Source organism: Nicotiana tabacum, chromosome 19 (assembly GCF_000715075.1).
Source record: "Nicotiana tabacum cultivar K326 chromosome 19, ASM71507v2, whole genome shotgun sequence".
Classification (NCBI taxonomy): Eukaryota; Viridiplantae; Streptophyta; class Magnoliopsida; order Solanales; family Solanaceae; genus Nicotiana; species Nicotiana tabacum.
Window position 1 is genome coordinate 15,546,741 of NC_134098.1, and position 18,911 is coordinate 15,565,651.

Here is an 18,911-nt window from a genome sequence, read left to right on the forward strand (position 1 = left end):
TTTCTTCCTCCTCCAAATTCAATATAATAATTCCACCATTAAAGTTGAATATATACTATTAAAATTAGGGATTATGGAATAGACTGCGAGTTAAATGAAGGACGAAAAAAAATTAGAGTTGTTAAGGACCAAAGGCATAATTCTTATGCTAACACAGTGAAGGAACAACTCATTGAACTTGAGCTTTGCCGATGATTTCATCAAATGTTTACAATCCCATTATGCGTAGGGTACCAAATTATAGCTACTAGTACTAATAAAATGTGGAGTTTTTATATATCCATATTATATTATGACTCTAATTATCATTCTTAGAAATGTTCACATTTAGTTACATATCTTATACATAATTATCAATTATATACAAAATAATATATTAGGCTCCAATCCTCCTTATTTTCTCTTCCTTTTCTTCCTCCTCCAAATTCAAACCTTTCACCTAAGCTAAATATAATAATTCCACCATTAAACTTGAATATACTATTAAAATTGTAAAAAGTTATTTACAAGTTATATATAAGTTGTATATAAATTGTATACAAATTGTATGTTTTGACCGAATAAGTTATATATAAACTATATGTTTTGACCGAATTTATATATTATTTATAATAAAACTCTTGTTAAAGCAGATTAATACTGTCCTAATTTTGTATCTAGAAAAATTCCCATTGAAATGATCATAAAAATGAATTAAATAAATAAACTTTTTTCACTCTTAATTAGAAATTTTGGATTCAAATAATAAAATTAATCGATATTTGATCGAAAGTGCTATTTTCTTGAAGTTTATGAGATCTAGATTAATTAGGCAATCGGTTTATTCCGAATACAAAGACGTTATAAAAAAGGTACCAACAAAATGGAAAAAGAAAAAGAAAAAAAGAAAAAAGAAAACAAGAAGAAGAAGTTCGAAAACTGCACAAAAAGCAAAGAGTGCGTTCCCTATTTCGCCCTTTCCTCTTTGGTTTCACCACCACCACTCGCTCACTCCTCTCTCTCTCTCTCTGTAGAGCTGAGAGAAAATCAAATCAAATCAAACCCCCGTTTGATTTCATCCCTCTTTTCCGCTAGGGTTTCTGCACAAAGTTCCCTCCAGAAGCAGTTGAAAAGAAGATCAATCAGCAATGGATCCGGTGCCATCGAGCGCATCTCATGGAAATCTCGACGAACAAATTGCTCAGCTTATGCAGTGCAAACCCTTGTCCGAACAGGAGGTTCAATTTCCCCTTTCTTTTCTTTTTTCGGATCTGTGTTTGCTGTTCTTTATTTTCTCTTAAATTTCGTGCCTTTTTCTTGATATTCTGGTCTAAGATTTATGGGTTTGAGAATCAGATCCGTGTGTTCTTCATATATGTGTTGCTGGATTTAGAGATTTCGAAAAATTTCAGTTTCTTCTCAGATTGGATGTAGGGAAAACATGGAAATGTTCCTTCTAGTGTTCTTTAGTATCATTTTCCTAGAAATTCATATAAAGGGATTCAAGAAAATACTAGAGTGTCACACTAAGATTTGAACTTGTGATCTAAGGTAATCTTTGAACACCCTTTAACACTACACTAGAATATTTTCTTATGTCAAGGGTATACAACAGTATATACATAGCAAAAATAGTTTGCTTTTTACCCTATTTGTGCAGTACAGTTTCCCCCCATGCTTCCTTTAGCCCCGCCACTGAATTGTAGTGAGTCAGACGTGCAGTGTACTTACCCTCATTTTTCTTTTCAAATTGTTTTTACTTTCCTTTTCTTCAGAATTCCAAGATCCAACGAAAAAAATAGTGAAGTCATAACCTTTTTAAGTGAAAAACTTGATCTTGTTTTGACAAGTGAGGGATATGTTAGTGGAAATGATCTCCATCTCCAATCCCCTGGGGGTTTGAGTACCAGATGACTCCTGAGTTCCGCATTAAAAGAAAATGAACTTGAATTTGTTTATGAGCTTGTAATTTTTTGATAAGTTCCTTCATGAGCTTGTAATTGAATCTGCAAATGCCCTAAAATAATACAATATCTCTAATTGGAAACCATGAAAAGATTGGTATTGGCTTATTGCAGAGTTGTAGATGAGTTTTCAGTAAGATTATGGCATACATTATTACAGAAGCTTGTATACAGGGAAATGAGTGCCCATGAAGCTTATAAAAAGGAGAGTAGAGGTCTATATTTAGGATACTTTGGGTCTTCTAGTGGAGTTGTTTTGTTTGAGCTTGTATATCTGAGCTTGTATTAGACTCTTATTTAATGGCTTGCTGCATGTTGCCCTTTTTTTATGGTGCGTGTGTTTTAGTCCTCCTCTTGTATTAGTGATAAAGGAGTTCATGTTGCTGTATAGGTAAGAGGACTATGTGAGAAAGCGAAGGAGATTCTAATGGAAGAGAGCAACGTGCAGGTATGATACCTTGATGATTGGTTATGTTCTCTTGCCTTTTCTTTTCACGAAGTACAAGTTTTCCCCCTCCAAACCAGACCAATATTATAATCTTTCCCACTAATTTCCTTACTTCTTCACAATTCAAATCCTTATAATATTCTACCAATCTCAATCTAATAGCTCTTTGTTATCCCCATAAAAGAGTCATAGGAGAAGAAAAATCAACTCGACAGGTCTTGGTCGAGATGAACCTAAGGTGCTTCTGGAACCAGTGCTTTAGTATTAATCTTTTGGTAGTCATTGTAGGACATCATTATTTTAATAAATGATGTCCAGGCCGGTGTGCATGCAACTTAATGATTTATATGGCAACCTGTCTAACCCACAAGTACAGGTTGCCAGGTACTCCTGCTCACTAAGCTAGAGCAAATATGCTTGCACCAAGTGTTGTAGGTGGGATTCAAACTTGGTATTTTTAGATGGTTGCTCTCTTGGCTCAACCACTAGGCCATATCCACGAGGACTAAATTTGGAACATCTATTATGAGAAAGTAGTGTAAGGCCCAAACTATTCAGTGTACGATAGGCTGGATTTTGACTCTCCTTGTAATTTTATCATCTTAAAGATGCAGAGTGAGGTAATTCTTTCTTTTATGACATAATGTGATTAAGAATTGGAATATAATTTTAATGAATTCGAGAGCTTTTTCAAAACTATTCATTTTTAACTTTTTACATGTAATTAGTATCCAAAATATTCCCAACTCCGTGGATAGATTGATTATTGGATTTTCCTTATTGCAGCCTGTGAAAAGTCCTGTGACGATATGTGGTGATATTCATGGTCAGTTCCATGATCTTGCTGAGCTTTTTCGAATTGGTGGAAAGGTATCACATTTTCTTATTCTTTGCTTTCTCCTTTACGCATTTGTTCTTGGCGTAAGAGAGACTAGGGGCATGCTAGAGCAAGAAAAATTTCTTAATTGTCTTTTATTTGTCACAGCAATTCGTGGTGTCAGTGAACATTTTCGAGTATATTGGTCATTTGGTTGGGGAAGAATTTCTCTTTTCTTCAGAAAGAAGGAGAATTTTTCTTAATATGTTTTTAGAAGTGATATGCAATGTTGCATATACTGTTATCCAAGTGTTGAGACCTAGTTTTGTTGCTGGTCATGAAGCTGTGTTAATAATCTGAAAGTGAACACAGTACAATATAATCCATTTCACTAACTCAAGAGAGGTAAAGGGTGGCTTCTTTTCATTGCCATTGAGCAAACAAAATCAATATGCGATGGAAAGAAAAAAGAAAAAATTATCTTCGGAAATGATGTAGGATATGTTCAGTCACTTGATTATCGAGTTCTGAGGACTTCTTTACTGTTCAGGATATGAGCTACATAATGCTTGTTTCTAAGTGTGTTAATGTGTGGCTGTATTGTGACATGCTAATATGTAGTTTTAATGTTTCCAAGAAAGTGATTGCACTAGATTTGTTTTTCTTGCACGTCCTAATTTGGTTTTATTGGCAGTGTCCTGACACTAATTATTTATTCATGGGAGATTATGTAGATCGTGGATACTATTCTGTTGAAACAGTAACGGTAAGTTTCTAGCTCCTTTATTTCTTAAAACAAGTAGATGCAGTAATGATATATCAGTTGTTTATGATAAAGTCATGCAATGCTTGTAAACTTTTCCATCTCCCATATGCTTCTCTTGTATTTCTCGTGTTATACTTTTTCGGGACAGTACTTTTTTGCATGTGATCTCTTAGATTTGGAGAAATATCTTCAGTTCTCCGCTACCTGAAGTGTGGAAAGCTTTTTATTACTATATAACTATAATAGTTCACTTATGAATGGGCTGGTTTGGCTTGTTTGGCTTGTTTGATATTATGGGTTCACTGTTAGTTTTAGAAATTTGCATGTTGGAATGCAGGAACCCATAAGTTTTACATCGTTACAGACATAATAAATAGTTTTTCACTATCGTACTGGAACACCTTTTCACTACTGAGATGGGCTTAGTGTTATGTAGATGTTGCTAGTGATGGTCTCATTGACTATAAGCTCATCTGTTTTTCACTTTTTCCAGCTTTTGGTGGCTCTCAAAGTGCGCTATCCCCAGCGAATTACAATCCTAAGGGGTAATCATGAGAGTCGCCAGGTATACTTCATTCTTGACTTAAAGATCTCCCTGTCTCTACATTTTACATAAACCTCATCAAATGGATCCCTTTATGCAGTGAGTTACAAGAATTTATTCATTTCAATTCTGATTTTAATCTTGAATAGATCTGGTGGTGAGCACTGATTGTTGCTCTGTCTCTTGCAGATTACTCAGGTTTATGGGTTTTATGATGAATGCCTACGGAAGTAAGTCTTCTTAATTTTTACTTCTTGTATGTTACATTGTATGGCCTCCTCTTCTTTGGCCTTGAGGTAGCAGGGAGTGGTGGGTTTGGATATTTGGATTAAAAAAATTCGTTGTCTTGGTATTTTCACAGTTAAGGGCGTGCTGTTTATATGTGAATTCTCTTAAAATGTCTATATCTAGGTTCCACAGCCTAAATATTATCATAGTAGTAGTTTTTTTCTAAATAAGGATTTTATGGTAGTTGTTTTTCAAGATATAGTCGTCATAGGTGATTCATCATTTAACTTCTATGAAATTGTAGTTGCTTTAATGGGATACTTCCCAATTCCCTCCATGGCCCGTGCATATGATGTAAGGTATAACTTATCTTGCGAATGTACAGAGTCGATATGCGTTCATAAAGTAAAAGGCTATGTGTCATGCTATATGATAATGATGGATTGAGTGTGGAACTCGAAACAATACTCCCTCTTTCCCGATTAAGATGATCCAGTTGGTTCGTGCAGATGTTGAGAAACGAAAATATTTTTATACCGGGGTTATTGGCGTATGTACTTTAAAATAAGTGTTGAAATGTGCATGTAGCATGTAGCATATGTTGATGTTCATGAAGTATATCAGTTTAAGAATACAGCTCTCAAGTCTGAAACGTTATTCTTTATTAAGCAAAAAACAGAGTAACTATTGAAACTTGCAACTTAGAATGCTTTTTGTTTATTCTAAAAGGAAAAGGTTAGAACGCATTTTCTTCCATTAGTAGCTCATCTTCAGTTCCCTTGTTCTGTAATATTTTGAGTCTTTTGGATGCTCTTCGAACTCGTCTTATTGTTAAGTTTAATAATAATAAATATTTAGTAATTTTCTGTATTTTTATTTTACAGATATGGTAATGCCAATGTGTGGAAGACTTTCACAGATCTGTTTGACTACTTTCCTCTGACTGCTTTGGTTAGTATAATATCCTCCTTTTAACGTCTGTTAACGGATTACTTATTACATATTATGCAATTAGCTTTGTTTTTTGGGATTGATTTTGATCCGTAACACATGGTTCTGTGTTTTTTTAAAATTATTATGTATATTGCTGAGGTTATCCAAGTATTTTTCTGTGGATAATGTGATACGTTATTCCTCTTGCTTAATGCATTTATGTTTTTATTTTTGTAAATGGACCCAAAACATATTGAGATTATGAATTAGCAGAGTTCTTTATGCTAGGGTTATATATTCAAATATTCAATATATTGCCTTAAATGGACTTGTGTTCAATGTATGAAAGCCCTATGTGGGAACACATTTGCAAAACCCAAAATCAAAGTTGGAACTCGATGTGGCTTAAAGTGTTTTCAATTATCCTGAAAAAGTGGTTTAAAGAGTTTGCAAACTAAATCACTCATGCTCACTTAGAAGCTCTATCACGTTGTTTTTGTTCAAACATGATTTCATTAGATTTAGAATCAAATGTGTATCAGCATAACCTTTTCCCAAAGCTACAACTTGGATATTTTGTTTGTTATAATTTTAATAGTAATCTTGTTAGGACTTAGGAGTACAGTTGGTGAACGCAGAAATTCATGTTAAATAAGATCAGACCGTCTTTAACACAATCTATTCGAAAAGTTCACACTGAAATCTGGTTTGTCCATAGTGTTCTCAAAGGAGCGGGGAAAGCCGAGTTAGATGAGAGGCAGGGATGGAATTTAAAAAATGTGGGTTCTTACTGATCAATCAACACATGCTTTCTTTGCCTATTTTGATTGAGATCAAATGGCTTTCCATATTACAGAGAGATTTATGTTCCTATCTATCTGGTGTTGGAGTTAAAGGGGAGAGGGAGGTAACTGTTGTATTTGACCTAGTACTTTGACATAAAACTGTAAATTGCTAGCCTGGCCACTATCAGGAAAAAAAACATAGCCACTAATATGTAAAAGAAACACCATAATTGTTGCTATTATGTTCAGTGTTTTTTAGCTCGAGAATTTGGATAGATGTTTAACACCCTAGGCAATCCTATATCGACAAAAATACATGATAAATATTGTATATAAGGAAGCAAGTCTTAGACCCTAGCGGCTCGTTTTGAAGCGGTGTTGACCTAAGTTCCAAATGGACATCGTCATTGTAGGTTGAGTTGCTACATATGATATCAGAGTGAGACTATGTGCAACCTTGAGCGATGGCGGGGCAAACCTTAGCAAGGACGCAGAGTTCCTGGGTACGTGATACTCTAGGCAAATCCCGCATCGGCGGAACACAAAAATGATGTTGGGTATTTAGGGAACAAACCTCAGACCTTGGTGATGTTTTTCCAAGCTGTGTGGATCTAGGTCTAACATGGGCAATATCATTAGTTGGACTGTTACAGGCTGTTACCTTGCTGTATAATTTCAGAAACTGGAAAATATGCCTTAAATACATTTTCTTATTAGTTAGAATTTTAGATTGTTGTCTTTGGTATGCAATTCTAGTCTTAATGGGTTCTTTTGTAGGTTGAGTCAGAGATTTTCTGCCTCCACGGTGGTTTGTCTCCATCTATTGAAACTCTTGATAATATTCGCAATTTTGACCGTGTACAAGAAGTTCCACATGAGGGTGCTATGTGTGATCTTTTATGGTCTGATCCTGATGATCGTTGTGGTTGGGGTATCTCACCTAGGGGTGCTGGATATACATTTGGCCAAGTAATTTGCATATCACTTGCCCTTTCATTCTCTCTGATTTATACGGGTATTTCTTATTTGTTCTTGTCAGCAAATAAAGCTTTTGCTATCTTGTCAATGAATTACAACAGGATATCTCTGAGCAGTTTAACCACACCAACAACTTGAAGCTAATTGCTAGAGCACACCAGCTGGTTATGGAGGGATTCAATTGGGCCCACGTAATTTCTCATTTAAATCCTTTTTCTTTATGTGAGTTTGTTTTGATCCAAGAGAACGAAAGATTGATGAGCGATGCCGGCGTTGCAGGATCAAAAGGTGGTTACCATCTTTAGTGCACCTAATTATTGTTACCGTTGTGGCAATATGGCATCCATCTTGGAAGTTGATGATTCCAGGGAGCGCACATTCATTCAGGTCTCTGCTTTTTTCTTTTCCTTCTTTTTTTTAGTTGGTCTCCCCTCATTCTGGTACAATTTTCTTTTATCAAGCTCAGACGAGTAGGTTTGCTAATTAGTTTACTGTATTATGTGCGCTCTATGAGAATTGCAACTGTTTGTGATGTCTAAAAAATATTTCTTTTGCAGTTTGAACCAGCTCCAAGGAGAGGGGAGCCAGATGTAACCCGAAGAACACCTGATTACTTCTTATGATGCGAATGCACAAACCTATTGATTTTTGTGCGGTAGGTCCTGCTGACTGCTTTATATGCTACGAGCCTTTTACCAGTTTGTAGTTTTTTTCCCGCTACGGTGGCGCTACTACTATGAAATGAAGCATGTAAATCAGGCATGTGATACTGAAACCTCATTGAGATGCTGTGAAGAGATGGTGAAGCCAGTGACAGAGGGTGCATGTATCATTTTTCCGCAGACAATATTTTCACTCTTTGGTCATATATTTTTTGGTTAGATAGAAAGGACAATGATTTGCTTCGTGATAATTCTTGTCCCTTTACAAGGACAATTCCTGTCGTATAAGCGTTGTAGAGGTAAGATTATTTTTTTAAACACCTTTTAATGAGTGCTCGTGTAATTTTCTATGAGGTCACGACTCTATTTTGATTTCTCAAAGTGGTTTTGTTCAAGTTTGTTTGTATTTTCAAATCATGCTTGATAGTTGAGTTTGATCCTCAGGCAGACTGTTTACTTGTGTTTTTAGCGCCCGATATGGATAACTCGTACTATTTTATTTGATACTTCAAAATTGTTCTTTGTTTGTTACAAATATTGACAAGAGTGCGGTGCTCGCTCTAGTGGTAAGCACCCTCAACTTCCAACCAAGAGGTTGTGAGTTCGAGTCACCCCAAGAGCAATGTTGGGAGTTCATGGAGGGAGGGAGCCGATGGTCTATTGGAAACAACCTCTCTACCTCAGGATAGGGGTAAGGTCTGCCTATACACTACCCTCCCCATACCCTACTAGTGAGATTATACTGTGTTGTTGTTTGCTTTATTTTCCTGCAACGTTTAGATGCTTCTTAGAGAAATAATAATGGAAGTTTGGTTTTCTATAAGAATCGTTTATACGTGTGTCTCCAAGCAATTTCGTAATAATGTTGGTGAAAAATTTATCTGCACCACTAAATTATTTTAGTTAAACATGGTTAAATAATATAGAGGTAAAAACATGTACTCTTTAATTTACCATAGTTAAGTGGTAGAAGTACATGTAAAGGATACAATGTCATATATTCAATGATTTCGTGTATTTGTGGGTGAGTTTATTCCTATTGACAAATGTGAGCAGGGAGAAAGTGTTCATTACTCTTATGGGTCGTTTGATTAGAAGGTTAAGGGTTAATAATTTCGGGACAATGCGAGATTATTTAGTCTTTTGATTGAATTTTTATTTTTTCGGTATAAATAATCTAGGAATCAGTTATATCATAATTGTGATATTACTTTTATAACACATTCAACGTCGGGATAGCTTGTAGACATTGAAATTTTAAAAGATCAAGTTTAATCCTAAATTTAAGAAACTACAAGACTATTGAAATCTTAGGAGTCTATCAGGGTTCTTTGAAGGTTACTCTACCATAAATCCTAATGCACACACATATTCCCTTGAAAAGGGGTCTCAAAAATCTCATAAACTCTTGGAATATTCACAAAGAGATCAAAATATAGCTGGATACTTCTTGAAAATCAAATAGTTCAAGAAGCTGGAGATCAAATACATCCCCAGGAGGTCTGCATCATCCTACATCCGAGAAATACGCTGCTTCAACCCTCGAATCACGAAGATAATCAGGAGAGAAGAATCAAGGGAGAAACAGAATTGTACTCACAATTGATTAGTAAAAACAAATTTCTCCTATTTTGTGATTGCATTTTATTTTTTATATCTTGAAAATTTATTGCAAACATAGCTGATCCCGGGATAAAACAATCAAAAGACACAAGTGCTCCTCTAAAACTCTTCTCCCAAAGTCCTTTAACAAGGCCAATGTTAACATTAAAAGTAAAAATTTATTCAAGTTTATTTATTATAAAATCAAACATATGTTTTGCATTGCATATATTTCATTTTTAATTTAATGAACAAACATCTACTGACTAGAGTATATTCATTAACAATCTAGTCATTATTTAATTTTGGTATTATAATTTCAGTATAACTTATTAAATCAAACGATCCTTAGGAGTTACTGTGTGCTTCTTTGTGACTTTATCTTACTCCCTTTGGTTCATTTTAGTTATCATGGTTACTAAAAATAATTGGTACAAAATATTTATCATTTTAGAGAATCAAGATTGATGTGATCAATTTTTGTCCTTCGGATTAATTGTTTTTCAAAGTAAAAAAAAGTTGATTACATCGCGTAGAAAACCTAAATGTGAAGAGTAAATAAGAGTATAATAGTCAAAAAATCCTTCTTATTAATAGTTTCTTAAAAAAAATATATTAAAAAGAAACACAACAACTAGTAATATAGATCATAGGAAATACATTTTTTCCCTTAAGCCAGCAGCCGATTGCATAAGAAAGTACTGCTGGAGATATTTTGTTTTCAACTCTAATTAGCCTAATGAAACGTATTAGTATAATACTTATACAGAAGGATCTCTTAACAAATTCTATGTGAACATGTTTTTAAAACAAATATCATATCTGCAACAAGCGTTTGTAGTCCAACGGTTAGGATAATTGCCTTCCAAGCAATAGACCCGGGTTCGACTCCCGGCAGACGCATTTCAAATATGTTTTTTTATCTTTTTTATTTCCATGTACAAGTGTGAAACATTTTTCTATAACATTGTTGTATAGATATGCCTGTACTTCTGTATAGTGGCGGAGCCACGTTAATCTAAGATGTGTTTGGATTGACTTTTAAAAAGTAACTTATAAATTAAAAACCAAAAATCATAAGATGGTAATATCTAACTTTTGGCTTTTGGCTTATTTTTATATTTTTCATGCCTAAAAGTAAGTGTTTTTAAACACTTTTTATCGTTGTCAAACACCACAAAAATTAGAAAAGTGCTTAAAAGCCAATAAATACTTAAATAAGCCAATCTAAATATCCTTTAAGAGTGTGAATAGACATCCCATCGCTGAAAAATTACGTTGTATAGTTAGGTAATTTTTTTTAGAATGTATATATTATAAGTTGAATCTCGTTAACTTCTTCGTCTATTTACTTTTATGTATTTTGACACCCCTTAATAAAATTCTTGGCTTCATTATCAGGGACGGATTTAGGGGTGAAAGGAGGTTCACCCGAAACCCCTTCGCCGAAACATTACACCGTGTATATAAGGTAAAATCTATTTTTTTAACTATATATATATTATGTTTTGAATTCCGTTAATAGTAACTATTGCATCATAAATAAAAATGGATTACTTCAAATCTGCATATTCTTTCATAGTTTCTTCATTTAATATGCTGTGAGCTTTAAAGGGAAGATGATTATTAGCATGACAGTTTGTTTTGCAATATATAGCTAAGTGTATAAAACATTCTTAGCTAGCTTTTGAAGTCTTGAGAAAAATTAAATCGTTGACTAAAAGGTATACCAAATCAACTCGAATTAATTACGTTCTCCTAAAGTGGAAATTTTATAAGATTTTAAAATTATTCAGAGCATTAAAACAAAAGTGACTGTCCTTTTCCTGATAAGTTATTTTGTCCTTGATTTCTATATAAGGGTGTACACGATAGAGTGAAGAAAACAAAAGCAAATAAACGAACATCAAATAAATTTGATATTTATATATAGTTTCCCACTATAGAGGAAAACTTAAAGAAAATTCTTCCCAAAAGTATCTTCCTTGAAGACAATGATCTTCACTGTGACTAATTGTGAAAGTAGGTTTCAATCTTCTAGTAATTTTCTATACATAATTGGAAATAATAGATCCAGTTGAACCCACCGAATCGGCTCGCCTTTGTTGTCATCCCACTTTATATGCGTACATAATTGAGAATATTAATAGATTCAGTTGAACCCATAGAATCCGCTCTAAATCCGTTTCGGTCATCATCCCTCTATTGGTTCTTCCACATCATTGAATTTAAGCCATTTCTTGGACCTACAAATCTTGATCAAAAAGTACCATCCAATCCCTCCAACAGTCATCAATCCACTTATCAAAAACACAATCTTGGTTGCAATAGCCATTATAAACACCAAAAAAACACATGGAATCAAGCACATAATCACTAATCCTGGCAACTTCATTGGCACCCTATATGGTCTTTTGATCAAAGGAAACTTCCTTCTCAACCAAATAAAAGATGCAAATTCCAAAAACATACCTAAACTATACAAAAAATTAGCTGAAGAGATTATATCAGTGAAGTTCATATAAGACATACCAAGTGAAATTGCTGTTGACAATAATATCCCTACCCATGGTGTATTAAACCATTTAGACCTCAAACTAAAGAATTTGGGCAAAAATGCTAATTCAGCCATACCCAAAAGTTGAAAAGCAGAACTACTTAACTGAGCCTCAAATAGTCCAATTGCTGATAAAACAGCCCCAATTTCAATCCAAAATTTCAACCATTTCCCACAAATCATCTCTGCAGCATTTGCCATAAATCCTGTTTCCCACTCACTTTGATCAACTGACACAGCTCCAGTCACAGCCAAAAGTGGAATTATATATCCCAAACAAGTGAAAATCACTGCTGAAAATAGTGCTAAAGGAAAAGTCTTTTGTGGGGTCTCAACTTCCCCTGCCAAAGTACTAACATTATCCCAAAAATTCAAGTTCCAAAACAATGTATTAAAGAACAAATTCCAATCTTTTTTCACACCCTTTTGGCCTAAACTTATCCACCTATGAGGTTGAATTTTGGGAATTGCAATCAATGACATTAGTATAAAAGGTGCAAGTGAAACAACACCAAGTACAACTGCTGCATAACCAACAATTGTCAAACCAGTATAGTTTAAAAAAGAAAGCAACAAAGTAGAAACCAAGATTGCCATAAATCTTGGAACCCCAGAAGAGAAAATAGGAAAAAGCTTCTCCATATAACTAATACAAAGAACAGGAAAAGATGCAATGTTGATTACCCCACTCAAGAATTTCCATGTACCCATAAGGGAACCCCAAAAGGGACCAAAAGCTTTATCAGCCCATACAACAAAACCACCATTTCCAGGAAAAGTTGTGGATAATTCAGCAGTAATTAAAGCTTCAGGGACACTCCAAATAAAAGGGAAAATAAAAAAACCAAGAATTGCAAACAAAGGGCCAGCAGATTGAACTGCTGGCTCTTCACCATAAGGACCACCTGCTACTTCAAAATATATGAGGAAAATAAGAGGGATAAGAGTCAGTTTTTTGTTCTTAGAAGTTGCAGTGGTTGTAGTTATGGGGAGTTTTGGAGAGTTTTCTGGCATGGTGGAAAGTGGAGGATCAATTTCTTGTGTCATTTTGATTTTTGCAATATTCTGTTTGATGAAAGATTGAATCAAAGTGGTTGTTTTTGAGGAGGATTCTCGCATTAAATGTTAAGACTATAATAAGAAGATTCTAATGAAATCATACATCCTTATCTGTATCATTTAACTTAGAAGTTTTAGTTGGCGTTTGGACTTAAGAATTATGAAATTACAGAAAAAAAAAAAAAATTGTTCAAAGTAAAAATGATATTTGATAATCGGAGTTGTGTTTAGATATAAATACAATTTAAAAATATTTTTAAATTTTTGTGAGTGATTTGAAGTGAAAATTTTGAAAAACAGCTATTCAAAGTTTTTTAAATTTTCGAAATTTTTTAAAATTTAACTTCAAGTGAAATTTAAAACTTTCATGGCCAACACTGATTTAAAAAAAATGAAAATTTTTATAAAAAAAATATATATATTTTATGGCCAAACATGCCCTTAGTTCAAATTATTTTTATTCTAATTCGAGCTATTCTGACAAGGCAAATATTTCTTCTTGTTCATTTTAGTTGTCGATGGTTATTAAAAATAACTGATCCAAAATACTTATTATTTTTGAAAGTAAAAAATATTAATTATATAGCATAAAAATCCTAAATGTGAAAAGTAAATAGGAGTTTAGTATTCAAATATCACTTTTACAAGTTATCTTGACAACTAAAATGGATTGGAGGGATTATTTGTTTTTTGCTCATTTAAGTAAGAGAGAAGGTTAGTTGAATTTAATACTCTTTGTAAGTAATGTAATATAAAGAAGTTTTATTAATGTGTGTAAAAAATAATGATTTGTGCCTAGCATTTTCGAAATTTGAATTTTAAAATAATGTTCAGATTTCATATAATAACATATCAAAATCAGATTAGACTGAAATAAATTAAGGGAATTTAAAAGTATCACTAAGGAAAATTAAGGGAATTAAAATGTCACTATTTGTCTATGTAAATAAAAAAAAAAAAAAAAGAGATAGAACTTGTTCACATAATTGTCTATACGTAAAAAAAAAAAAAAAAAATTAACAACGTCAATCTTGCCTTTTGCTTTGAAAAAACAATGCACAATACAGAGGGGAGAGTTTGCAGAAAAGCTTGAGAAACTCGCAAGATAATAATGTAACTTCTTGGGCACAAATATTTTGTGACGTTTATGCGTTTGTTTCAAATAATATTTTTGACCTTTTGTGCAACTCTGTTTGTTTAAGTTGCTTTTGCAAAATTTAAGATTTTGTAACTCAAATCTTTTATTGTAGGGAAAAGAAAAACTCAATTTTTCAAATTTTAAAATTCCAAAACTAGTTTTTTGAGTTTTTGGAAAACTGATAGTACCTGGCTAGCAAAGCTATACAAGGCAAACTAGTCTTCTTCCTCTTACGGTTACATTCATTCTTGAGTTATGTGCTTTACTTAGAAAACTATTCCAACTGTCAAAAGAAAGTCACACTCTCTTTTTGTACTAAGAAACATTTGAAGTCCTAGACTCTCGACTATTAAAAGAGTTGGGCAAAAACATGTTGGTGGTGAGAAAGTACGAATGTTGGCTTACCGAACCAATATGATGAGTTTCAATTCTCTTCTTACTTTGTAATTTAAGATTTTACAAGAATTTAGAGTGCTTTTAAAGGATTATTATTTTTTGCTAAGAAGAAATTCTAATATTTCTCTGGATTGAGTTAAGAGACCAACAAATCTAGTTGCTCATTGCTTGGCAAGAGAGTCTAGAAATTATGTTACTCCTTCTTATTAGGAGTATATTCTTAGTTTTATTGTAAACTTGTTGGTTGTTGATTCAGTCTAATAGAAAGTGTTTGAGTTAAATAAAATAAGTTAATTTGTCCGCACAATGATAAAAGAATAAAATATGACTAAATAATTATTCTTATAATTTTTTATTAAAAAATAATTTCTACTCATCAAATAAGTAAACAAAAAGATCGGAATCCTATTTTTAAAGTCATGATTAGGGGGGCAAACAAGCGGGTCGGTCAGATATGAGCGGATCAAAAACGGATAATGCAAAAAATAAATAAATTATCCGATCTGAATCATATTTAATACGGATAAAAAACGGGTTAACCGACGGATAATATGGATAACCATATTATCCATGACTTCTTGAATATGATCACTTGTGGGAGAATTCCTAATATCCTAAACTCGAGGAACCACCAACTTGAGGCTTTGTAAATATAAAATTTAAACTCATTAGTTATCCATTGGTTATCCATTTTCTAAGTAAATAATATGGTTCTTATTCATATTTGACCTGTTTTTAAAAAGTTTATTATCCAATCCATTTTTAATGAATAATATGGATGTATAACTATTTTTTTAAAAACTATTTTACCACCAGTAATCATGATCTAGAAATAGACTATGTAGCCAACAAAAAAAGAACAAATTTTTATGCATAGAGACTGTCCAACAGTTAGAAATTGAATACCACATATAACTGCAATACAACAACACCCGGTACAATGACAAAAGGGAAAACCGGCCACTTTTTAAATAAATTATAGTAATTTAAAAGCTAATGATAACACAACCCGCGCGATGCGCAGATAATTTGATAGAATATTAATCTTATAAAATTATGATATAATATATCATATTAACTTAATAAATATTAGTTATATTTTATTATTTAATATAGTGTACAGAAATATAACACAAAATATACAAAATTAAAGGATACACATCATTTAATAATGAAATAATTGTTTGGTCCTTTTTATTTTTATTATTGAATTAGCAAGTACTTAGTACTATTGATAATTTTCTTGAGTGTTATTTATTTATCTTTTATTTTTAACTAATTTAAAATATAAATATTATAAAATTATCTCTATCCCCTCTTTTTGTACATTCCTTTTTACTGTAATACTTATTTGATTAGTTTTCAAATTTTGTAGTTTATTAAAAATTTAAATAATATAATATTTTTTTACTAAATTATAATTTTGAATTCATCAAAAGTATAAAGAGATAAGCATATATATATATATATATATATATATATATATATATATATATATATATATAGAGAGAGAGAGAGAGAGAGAGAGAGAGAGAGAGAGAGTACTATATTTGACTTTTTATATTTTTCATTTGAATAGAAAGTTTTATTTTATTATTTTATTTTAAAATAATTTTAAAACTCCAAATTGAAACCACACCCCAATTTGAATTGGCAATTGTTTATTTATTTATTTTTATTTTTTATTTTAAAATAATTTTAAAACTCCAACTTGAATAGGTATTTTTTATTATTATTAATGTTTTCGTTTTTTTATTGTAGCTAATTTAATTTTTATTATTTTTCGTTTTTAAATTTAAATTAACTTTAAAACTCCAACTTGAAATTAATTCTCAATTTGAATGAGTAGTTATTTTTTTTTTATATTTTATTTTTTTAAATATATCTAATTATAAGATATTTATATTTATTAATTTAAATAGAGTAACTAATTAATTCAAAATTTAAAAAGGTTTTTCTAGTTAAAAATATAGTTTATTTTGTCTTAATAATGTCACTTGGCTTTTTATGGTTACGCTAATTGTCTTAGTAATGTGCCTTTGCCTCTCCTTTTATTATATATAGATTAATTAATATTTTTTTTATTGTAGCTAATTTAATTTTTATTATTTTTTATTTTTTAATTTAAAATAACTTTAAAACTCCAACTTGAAACTAATCTCCAATTTGAATGAGTAGTTATTTTTTTTATATTTTTATTTTTTTAATATAGCTAATTAGAAGATATTTATATTTATTAATTCAAATAGAGTAACTAATTAATTCAAAATTTAAAAAGGTTTTTCTAGTTAAAAAGATAGTTTATTTTGTCTTAATAATGTCACTTGGCTTTTTGTGATTATGCCACTTGTCTTAATAATGTGCCTTTGCCTCTCCTTTTATTATATATAGATGATAACACCTTTATGAAACTTCAATACTTAGTCTCGCCTAGGGGTGGTAGGTGGGCCGGGTCGGGCCCTAAATGGGCCAAACATACCGGTCTTATGGGCCGCGGTCCCGAACCGGTCCCGGTACTTAAATAAACGGGCTAAACGGTCCCGGGCTTAATGCGCTTTTTGTAGGAATCAGCTCGAAACCGGACCCACGAACTCATGATCCCGGGCTAAATGGGTCGGGGTCGCGGTCCCAAAGGGCTAAATGGCCCAACGGCTAAGAAGTAATATTTTTTTAAAAATTAAATAGAAATTAGAAACAAAAAGATGTTAAAAAAATATCTAAGGCAATGAGTTATAATTTTATTATAATTGTAACAACTTCAATATTTTTTGAATATTTTTTGGAATAAAGTAAGCAATAGTAGCAACCTCACAATTTTTTCACTATTGTTTTTAATAAAGTAAATAATTGTAGCAAGTATAGAAGAAAACTAGAGAGAGATTTTGATAGATTGATATTGATTTTGTAAGAAAATGAAAGAATGAGGGGGTATTTATAGTAGAAAATAGGGACAAAGTGTAATAACAAAAAGTTTGGGGTTAAAATTAAGTTGGGGGAGGGGGATTAAATGGCTATTTTTTAAATATCCAACGGCTATTTTTTAAACCCCCAACAGCTCTTTTTTTTTAAAAAATATCAGTTGGGCCTGTTTGGCCCGCCAAGGGACCGGTCCGGTCCCAGTCTCTTAGCGAGCCAAACGGACCCAGTCCTAACGGTTCCTAGCTTAGAACCGGCCCACGAGACCGGCACGATCCCACTTAGCCCGCGATCCCGAGCCCGACCCGATCAACTTGCCACCCTTAGTCTCGCCCCTAAACATTGGAAAAGACTCTTGCTAAATAAACATTTCTCAATCCATTATTTTTATTATTTTGCTGAATAAAGTTCATTTTGAAATATAAGATGAGAGGGGCGAATTGTATTAAATTAAAAATTAGTTGGCTGAGATGAGACTTAGTAATGGACTTTTTTTCCTGCAGAAGAATGTTAATAAAGAAGACAATAAAACAAATGAAAGCTGTAAATGAGACGTGATTTTTATACTAGTTCGTGTACCGATGTGATACCTACACTCATTTTTCTTGGGTCACAAAGGTTCTCTTAAATCTTTCAATGAGTAGAGTTACATATATGTGTGATAACTTTTTGTTCACCACCACTGGTTATCTATTCGGAGCTTCTTCTTGTCTATTAACACAATCTTTCAATTGTTTTCTTTTTCTCTATATATTTTATGACACTTGTAAACTCAAGAATACATTGTTTGACTAAGAACTAGCAAGATATTGAAAACTTTTTGCAATGAAATTGCGTGCTTCTCTTCATGTTTTCAAATTCTTTATATAGGCAGTGATTCTTGACCGTTGGCTTGAGATTCTTCAGTCAAAAGATCTTCAGCTGATATGAAGGAGAAAATTATGTCATTTCCTTTTTGAGGCAGATTTATTCTTAGAGAATGACCCAATAGATACCTTTGAATCCAGTTAGTATATGTGAATTGGATTCATGATTGATATCTTAAACTTGATGGCCTTCCTTGTGCTCCCCGCTTATTTTTTCTTTGCTCATGATATTCTTCAGATTTTCCAAGTTGAATTCTTGACAGGTCTTGTTGA

General features: G+C 32.4%; 2 protein-coding genes and 1 non-coding gene across 3 annotated transcripts; 2 read left to right on the top strand and 1 right to left on the bottom strand.

Annotated features, from left to right (window-relative positions):
- Positions 1–952: 952 nt before the first annotated feature.
- Positions 953–8,481, top strand: LOC107779504 (serine/threonine-protein phosphatase PP2A catalytic subunit; the record flags this gene model as incomplete). The annotated part of the gene is given in 11 exon segments (NM_001325282.1): positions 953–1,217; positions 2,335–2,391; positions 3,178–3,261; positions 3,903–3,974; positions 4,468–4,539; positions 4,708–4,748; positions 5,631–5,697; positions 7,242–7,433; positions 7,544–7,633; positions 7,722–7,829; positions 8,000–8,481. Coding segments are annotated over 11 exon segments (939 nt in total). The 3' UTR covers positions 8,066–8,481.
- Positions 8,482–10,537: 2,056 nt separating this feature from the next.
- Positions 10,538–10,609, top strand: TRNAG-UCC (transfer RNA glycine (anticodon UCC)). The gene has a single exon. It is a non-coding gene; the product is annotated as a tRNA-Gly (tRNA).
- Positions 10,610–11,602: 993 nt separating this feature from the next.
- LOC107779496 (putative polyamine transporter At3g13620) lies at positions 11,603–13,381 on the bottom strand. The gene has a single exon (XM_016599945.2). The coding sequence runs from the start codon at positions 13,308–13,310 to the stop codon at positions 11,901–11,903; it is 1,410 nt and encodes a 469-aa protein (XP_016455431.1). The 5' UTR covers positions 13,311–13,381; the 3' UTR covers positions 11,603–11,900.
- Between the last annotated feature and the right edge of the window lie 5,530 nt (positions 13,382–18,911).

Bases quoted from the DNA above. Each gene is read 5' to 3' on its own strand.
- LOC107779496 (XM_016599945.2), bottom strand. From the start codon at position 13,310: ATGACACAAGAAATTGATCCTCCACTTTCCACCATGCCAGAAAACTCT.